The following is an 8,795-nucleotide window of genomic DNA, read 5'->3' on the forward strand; positions in this document are numbered from 1 at the left end:
GGTCTAAACACCTGCATACGTAAGGTATACGCCTTCCTATTCTCATGTCTTAAGAGATTTGTGCAACTTTTGTGTGCATCGAGGGAGAAGTAACAAACACATCCATGCCTCAACCGAGCCAGGTTGGGCAATCACCTTGAAAAGAGCGGTCTTCAATGGATGGAACAATAGACAGAGTAGAATGAGAAGGACCAATGATGTTATCAATACCCTCAAAAGGGACCGTTCATGTTATTTTGTTCATAGTAGGACCAAAAGTGTTATTTCGTGCAACCAGCATGGACCAATACTATAATTTAGTCATAGTTTAGGGACAAAACTTGTAACTAGCTCAAGAATCACTTCCTAGCAAATATAAATGCTCAGATCGAGCAATATCCCCTGGCGATTTATCAGATTCACCCTTTCTGTTACTCGCATTCTCCTCTTCTCCGAGTTCCTCCTCACTGACGGATTCCTTCTCCATATCGGAGCACCCAATCTCCAGTCATTCGATATGAGCAATCAGCCGGAGTCTTCTTCATCGGAGCCGTAAGTTGTCGTAGACTAAATCAATCAATTATCAATTTTATATGCAAGTTTATGGCTTTATCTATGTGATTTGCTTCAATCGGACTCTGATAATCGTGTTACCGCCTTGTCGACCGATTTTTATAACAGGAAAGGCCCGCCTGCGGCGAAAAAAGACTTTTCAACCGCTATCTTGGAGCGCAAGAAGTCTCCGAACCGGCTTGTCGTTGACGAAGCCGTCAATGACGACAACTCAGTCGTCGCTATGCACCCTAATACGATGGAGAAGTTGCAGCTTTTCCGCGGTGATACCATACTGATCAAGGTTTTTCCTGTTTCTCAGACTTTACTTTTTACTATACGTCTTAGGGTTTCGTTGGCTTTTGATACAATTGAATTGTGCTTCACGGTGAAATCCTATAATATCTAGTTCGCAGATCAAAGATTCCTCTTTATGTTTTCTTGAATCTAGGGTTATGATAGACTTGTCTTCACTCGAAGAAGAAAACTACTCCATCCTAGAAAAGAGAGATAGGCTACGATTGTTAACATCAAACCCTAGTATTTTTCACGTGTAATATTGGACACAGGTTGTGTTGTAACTTTTTTTCCATTATTCAATTGAAATTTAGAGTAATCCTATATGCTAGTTTAAACTCTTTTGTGGCTCTCTTTTCTGGGTGGAGGGAGTGGTTGTTCTTTTAGTTGGCATATATGGTATTTGTAGTTTTGTTGCAAATAGTAACTTCAGCTGAATTGTATGTAGTGATGTTTAATTTATCTTTTTCTTATTTTTTACAGGGGAAGAAAAGGAGAGATACAGTCTGCATTGCCCTTGCTGATGAAACCTGTGATGAACCAAAGATCAGAATGAACAAAGTCATTCGAACAAACCTAAGGGTTCGACTTGGAGATGTTGTATCTGTTCACCAATGTCCAGATGTGAAATATGGGAAACGTATCCATGTCCTTCCTCTAGATGACACCATTGAAGGTGTCACAGGAGACTTATTCGATGCTTACCTCAAACGTAAGTGACCTACATACATCAGCTTCTTACTCTTTAACATAATCTGCTAAATGCTATTGTAATTTAACCTAATTCTCATCAATGCAGCCTACTTCTTGGAGGCATATAGACCTGTAAGAAAGGGTGATCATTTTCTTGTGAGAGGAGGCATGCGAAGTGTGGAATTCAAAGTAATTGAAACTGATCCAGGGGAGTATTGTGTTGTTGCTCCAGACACTGAAATATTCTGTGAGGGTGAACCTATCAAGAGAGACGATGAAGATAGGCTAGATGAGATTGGTTATGATGATGTTGGTGGTGTAAGAAAACAAATGGCTCAAATTCGTGAACTTGTTGAATTACCATTACGCCACCCACAGCTTTTCAAATCCATTGGAGTAAAACCTCCAAAGGGTATTTTACTATATGGCCCTCCTGGATCTGGAAAGACACTCATAGCAAGAGCAGTAGCCAATGAAACAGGAGCTTTCTTTTTCTGCATCAATGGGCCTGAAATCATGTCAAAACTGGCTGGAGAAAGTGAGAGCAACCTCAGGAAGGCGTTTGAAGAGGCTGAAAAGAATGCCCCTTCGATTATTTTCATTGATGAGATTGACTCAATTGCCCCTAAAAGAGAGAAAACTAATGGTGAAGTTGAAAGGAGGATTGTTTCACAGCTGTTGACACTTATGGATGGATTAAAATCACGTGCACATGTTATTGTAATGGGAGCTACAAATCGCCCTAATAGCATTGACCCTGCTTTGAGAAGGTTTGGGAGATTCGATAGGGAAATTGACATTGGTGTCCCTGATGAAATTGGGCGTCTTGAAGTTATTCGTATCCACACCAAGAACATGAAACTCTCTGATGATGTAAGTCGTATTTAAATTCTTTGTTCTTTTACAAACAATAGAATGGATTAGTAGCTAAAGAAACATGGATTGAAATTAATTTCAGGTTGACTTGGAAAAGATAGCTAAAGAAACACACGGGTATGTCGGTGCTGACCTGGCAGCTCTCTGTACTGAAGCTGCACTACAATGCATTAGAGAGAAAATGGATGTGATTGATTTGGAAGATGATTCCATTGATGCTGAGATTCTGAATTCCATGGCTGTTTCAAATGAACATTTCCAGACTGCTCTTGGAACAAGCAATCCCTCTGCTTTGCGTGAAACTGTATGTGAATGCTTTTGTTTTTATAAACTTTTCAAACTTTATAAAACCATTTTGAATATATATATTTTAATCTTTTTTTTGACTGGAAATAGGTTGTGGAAGTTCCTAATTGCAGCTGGGATGATATTGGAGGTCTTGAGAATGTTAAGCGTGAGCTTCAAGAGGTAATGGAATTGAAATATTGAATCATTGATTTCAGTTTAACATTAAATTAAATGAAAATGATTTTAATATTTTTGAAATAAAACAGACTGTTCAATACCCTGTGGAGCACCCTGAGAAATTTGAGAAATTTGGGATGTCACCCTCGAAAGGAGTTCTTTTCTATGGCCCACCTGGATGTGGAAAGACACTTTTAGCCAAGGCTATTGCTAATGAATGTCAAGCTAACTTTATCAGCATTAAAGGACCTGAATTGCTTACTATGTGGTTTGGTGAAAGTGAAGCCAATGTTCGTGAGATTTTTGATAAGGCTAGAGGTTCTGCACCCTGTGTCCTTTTCTTTGATGAACTTGATTCCATTGCAACTCAGGTCAGAACTTAATTACTGCTTCATTCATACTATGGAATTGGAATCAGAAAAGGAATGGAATGGAATGATACATTCCATATATAAAAGAACATGTTTCTTTCGCTAGACGAAAATGGACCATGTCATTCATTCCATTTTTTTAATTCCCATTCCTTGGTTGGAGGTTGAAAAATTGCTACATAACTCATTTTTATTTATATGTAAATCCAAATACATAAATCTCTTTGTTATTTTGATTAAATCTAGTTATAGTTAAGGGTTAATCTCATAAAAGACCTTATATTTTGTGTGTTTTTTCCGGATTAAACCATAACTTTGTTTTTTTTTTTTCTTGAAAAAGTCCTTGTCTTTTTTTCATTTTTTCTGTAAAAACCCTCAACTTTGTCTTCTTTTTTTTCCCAAAAAACCCCTCAACCTTCAAGTTGTTTCCAAAAAAAGCCTCAACATTTTTAGTTTTTTTCCGGAAAAACCCTCAATATTTACAAGTTAAAAAAACGACTAAAAGGGCCAGATTGAAAAAAATGAAAGGTCTTTTTGCGGAAAAACATAAAGTTGAGGTTTAATCCTGAAAAAAAAACACAACATATAAGGTCTTTTATGAGATTAACTGTATCATAAAAATTAGAGTAAGCCTGTGGTTATCCCACTTTAGCTAGGGTTGAGTCCAAAAACAAATCCTTTTTCCCTGGGTTTAACACTGTTAAAGTCATGTTAAAATTACCATTTTGCCCTTATTTTATACTCTTTAAAGGTTCAATCCAGAAACCAATTCTACACGACTGTTTAAAAAAAGATACATTTTTAGCTGTATCATAAAAATAAGAGTAAGCCTCAAAAAATAAATCTTTTATTTAGAAAAAGATACATTAGCTAGGGTTCAGTCCAAAAAACAAATCTTTTTCCAAAATACCATTTTGGTCCCTGGGTTTAACACCGTTAAGTCATGATTAAATTACCATTTTGCAGTTATTTTATACCTTTTTTTAAGGTTACATCCAGAAGCCATCAACGACTCATATAAAGCATGTATAGTAATAGAAGAGAGTTACAGTTACAGTTACTGATTGTTTGATTCCATTATTCCGTTGATTTGTAATTCCATTCCATGGATTTTTTTAGAGGGGAAGTAGTTCCGGGGATGCAGGAGGAGCTGCAGATCGTGTTCTGAACCAACTGCTGACAGAAATGGACGGAATGTCAGCAAAAAAGACGGTTTTCATAATCGGAGCCACCAACAGACCGGACATAATCGACCCTGCACTGCTTCGTCCAGGGCGGCTCGATCAACTGATTTATATCCCACTACCTGACGAGGATTCCCGCCACCAGATTTTCAAGGCGGCAATGCGCAAATCCCCCGTTTCCAAAGATGTCGATTTAAGAGCCCTCGCCAAATACACTCAAGGCTTTAGCGGTGCTGACATCACCGAAATTTGCCAGCGTGCCTGCAAGTATGCAATCCGAGAGAACATCGAGAAAGTAAGTTACCATTTTTACCATTTTTACCATTTACCATTTACCATTTTATCTCTATTCTTAGTTCATTATAGTATAATTTATGGTTGTTTTAAAAAAAATACTGAGGCTATGTTTGGTGGACTAGCTGAAAATTAGCTGTGTGAAAAGTTAGTTGTTGGATGAAAAGCTAGCTGCTAGCTTGATAACGTAGGTAATATAAGACAATGTTTGGCAAGTCATAGCTAGCGTGCTTTTCGAGTTTTTTAGGTGTCATGTTTGGCTAACCAAAAAGTAGCTTCTAAGCTAGCTTTTTAAAAAGCTACGTAGGCTGTGTTTGGTGTGCTAGCTGAAAAGCTCGCTGATGATTAAAAAGCTAGTTGCTAGCTGATAAAAAAGTGCTTGGTAAAAACTAGCTGAAAGATATAAGATTAAATAAAAGGGCTTTTTCAAAAATAAGTTTTTTATAATTAAATAAGGGTATATTTGGAAAGTTTGTAAAAAAGCTATTGAAAAGCTACTCCAAGTAGCTTTTTAAAAGCTAGTTTTTCGGTTTACCAAACATGACAACCCAAAAAAGCTCGAAAATAAGTTAGCTGTGGCGCGTCAAATGCCAGCCGTAGACTAGTATTTCATTTTACATATTTCAGTTAGCTTATCAACTAGTTTTACCAAACATAATTTTTGCTTCCAGCTAGCTTTTCAGCTAGTCTGACAAACATAGCCTAAAATGATGTTTGGTATAACTAAATGATAAGCTAGCTGGAATATGTAAAATGACATAAAAGGTCATGTTGAAGATTGAGTTGTTTTTAAATATTTTTTTGAAGGGTATATTCGAGAGAATCTTGAAGAAGCCCAATAACCATGTTAAGACTCTAGTCTTGGTAGCTTTTACGCAACTGGATCTTAGTGTTTACAAAATACTAGTATTATTTTAATGGTATTTTGTGAATAAAGTTAAATAGTTTGCTACCCATATATAGAATTTTTTTTTTGTAAGAAAAGACAAATAGCTTGTTACTCATTTATGTTTATTTTCACACCAATTTGTTACGATTTGTCACACATTATTTTTTATCAACTTAAAAATACTGTGAAAAACCAACCATTTTATCTTTGTTTACAAGCTGTAAATAAACTGCTCAAGTTGATTGTTTTTCCAAATAATCATTGTAGCTAGCTTATACAAAAAATATTGATGTTAAAAAAATCTAGTATTAACTTTACCCGGGTATTTAGATATCTTTTTTTATATAATAAGATTAAGATAGTATACTACTGTCTTTGGTCGGCAGAGTATGTTCAAAGATTTTGCAGTTATGGTCCCTAATGGTTTCCCTCTTGCAAATTTGGTCCTTTTTCATTAATCATGATTCAACTACCAAATATTAAAAAAATTGTTTGTTGATTGGGTTTTGCAGGATATAGAGAGGGAAAGAAAGAGGAGTGAGAATCCAGACTCCATGGATGAGGATGAAGATGAGGTGGCAGAGATTAAGGCTGCACATTTTGAGGAGTCTATGAAATATGCGCGTAGAAGTGTGAGTGATGCGGATATTAGAAAGTATCAAGCGTTTGCTCAGACATTGCAACAGTCCAGAGGGTTTGGCTCGGAGTTCCGGTTCCCTGAAGCGGCTGGAGCGGCGGCAGCTGGTGGTTCTGACCCGTTTGCAGCGGCGGCTGGTGGTGGTGGAGATGATGATGACTTATACAGTTAGATTTTTATATAAAATATGCTGAAGTCATGTGACTCAGCATTTTATTTCAGTTTCAGTTGTTGATTCTCTGTTCTATTTTGGATGTTTTGTTATGGATGTTTGACACTTACTCTTGTCTACAATTTGCATTTCAAACTTGGGATTCAACTTGTTTGATTGTTTGTTTGTTTTTAATTTTATTAAGGTGTATGACTTAGTATGTTTTGTTAGGCTCACAAGGGCAGATGAGCTTGACCTGAAATTGTGTTATATATGTTATATAGTAGAATTTTATTTACTATTTACATATTAGATATATATAGTGATAATATAAAAAAATATGTTCTAACTATATAGAAATAGGGTTTCCTTTTTTCAGTTTCAAGTAATCGTCATTTTACTAGTAATTTAATTTACTAAACGAAAATCCATTTAAAATATAGTTACAAAGTTCTTACACCGAGATGGAAAGGAGAATGAGCATTAAGTAGCGTGGCTAACTTTTTCTGGATGTCAAAAGCTATTTAGTTTCTATTCTCAATGAAGGGCAGACTTGTCATTTAACATCGAAGCTTATATAGATCATGGAAGATAGATAATAAGTGACACAAGAAGAACGAAATCTATATAAGGTAAAAGAAAAGATATTTATACAGGAACACCGCAACCTGAAAATGGAGCTCTCTTTGCATACCATCATTCCTGTTGCTTCATTATCTACTCGTAAGATCGTAAACCCTCTTTCCTTTCGCAACATTGTGGTTTTTTTTGCTACTTTTTCAATCAGCTACGTGTTGATTATCAATAGATATATTGTTTTGTTATACGCCCTCTGTTCTTCAATTAGAGTTCCTTCCATCTTTATAGATGTTAACGATATACGTATTGATTATCTGTTACTTCTCAAATTGAATTTAGGGTTTATGCAAACCTGCAAGAATCACGGGTGGGTTCTTTATTTGAAAGATACTTCATCATAACTATCTCATAATATTCATGGCGGAAGTCCTCCGATGGCTAACAATTGGGGATTTTACGAAATTCTTGATTTTGATATTGTTCAATTAATGATTAGAAGAAAATTTTGATTCTACTTTATGAAACAGGAAGCGGATGCAAGTTTAAAGACCATAACACGTTCCATAGAAGTTCATACATCTTATTTCCCACAAAACCAAAAGAAACCCTGATACCAAATGGGTTGCCGGAAACCGCCGCTTCTGTAGCAGTCGCCGCGACGGTGGTGGGCGCAGCCGCCACCCTTTTGGCAAGAAGAACTAAGTCCGTAGAGGCAGCTAATGCTACTCCAACACGACCTTGTGAAGATTGTGGTGGTTCTGGGATTTGTTCAGAATGCAAAGGTGAAGGATTTGTGGTGAAAAGAATGTCGGATTCAAGTGCTGAAAAAGCAAGATTGAATGCGAAGAACATGGCTACTAGATACACAGCCGGGTATTGAATCTTTCTTTTTACTCACAAAAACAGGATCTTTTTTAGAGATAAAATCATAAAGTTTGATAAAATGATTGATAGGCTACCGAAGAAATGGAGCTACTGTACAAAATGCTTGTCTGCTCGATCTTGTAAATCATGCGATGGGAGTGGAAAGTTAAGCTTTTAGTTCCACGAAACTTTGAGGGATTCTTGAAGATGACCTCCTGCTGCAATTTGTTTGAAGTTATTTGATGTAAAGATAGTTGTTTTCTATTTGTAATGTCATTATGGGAATCGAGGATTCTGTTTGCAAAATTTTGAAAATTTGATTTTGGTCATGTGAGGATCAACATGAGTGTAAATTGGACCATATTTTGTGATGGTTACAAGAATTGTATATCTTCAAAAAAATTGTTTACAGAATAATATTAAGACAAAACTTCAAAAATGGTCCCTGTGGTTTTCAAAAATATCAAGTTTAGTCCCTAAGTTCAAAAAACCTCACAGATGGTCCCTGTGGTTTCAAAACTTTTAACAAATGGTCCTTTTCGCTAACACCGTTAACATTTAACCGTTAAGTCAGGGACATTTTTGGTATTTCACTACATAGGGACCATTTATGAGGTTTTCAGTTACTTTTTTTTTTAAATAAATAAATAAATAAAATTTAATATGCAAGGGTCTCTCTCTCTCTCTCTCTCTCTCTCTCTCTCTCTAGTTACCGACGACCATCAAGAACCCAATCACACACTCTCTCTCACTAAACTTTGAAGGGATCCGTTCACTGGAAAATCTGATGCACTGGAAAATCTGATGCAGTGTCTCAAGATTCTGAATGTGGGCAAAGATGTTCTCTCAAGCAATTTGTCGAACACCTTCAATGCACGACTTATATTCCCCACTTTCCAACCGATTTATTAAACTATCAATATCGACATCGGAAAGCTTTCCCCGGTATGGTCATATCTACTAG

General features: G+C 36.3%; 2 protein-coding genes across 2 annotated transcripts; both read left to right on the forward strand.

The window, feature by feature from the left end:
• The first annotated feature begins 343 nt into the window (after positions 1-343).
• On the forward strand, positions 344-6,558 carry LOC111886018 (cell division cycle protein 48 homolog). The gene is made up of 9 exons (XM_023882259.2): positions 344-531; positions 661-835; positions 1,312-1,540; positions 1,628-2,394; positions 2,480-2,701; positions 2,794-2,865; positions 2,952-3,233; positions 4,353-4,712; positions 6,113-6,558. Exons 1-9 carry the CDS (start codon positions 359-361, stop codon positions 6,407-6,409), a joined length of 2,577 nt encoding a protein of 858 aa, XP_023738027.1. The 5' UTR covers positions 344-358; the 3' UTR covers positions 6,410-6,558.
• A 397-nt stretch (positions 6,559-6,955) lies between these two features.
• On the forward strand, positions 6,956-8,137 carry LOC111886079 (uncharacterized). The gene is made up of 3 exons (XM_023882318.2): positions 6,956-7,111; positions 7,495-7,840; positions 7,922-8,137. The coding sequence occupies exons 1-3, from the start codon at positions 7,063-7,065 to the stop codon at positions 8,007-8,009; spliced, it is 483 nt and encodes a 160-aa protein (XP_023738086.1). The 5' UTR covers positions 6,956-7,062; the 3' UTR covers positions 8,010-8,137.
• Positions 8,138-8,795: the final 658 nt, after the last annotated feature.

Source organism: Lactuca sativa, chromosome 1 (genome assembly GCF_002870075.4).
Source record: "Lactuca sativa cultivar Salinas chromosome 1, Lsat_Salinas_v11, whole genome shotgun sequence".
In the NCBI taxonomy this organism is placed as follows: Eukaryota; Viridiplantae; Streptophyta; class Magnoliopsida; order Asterales; family Asteraceae; genus Lactuca; species Lactuca sativa.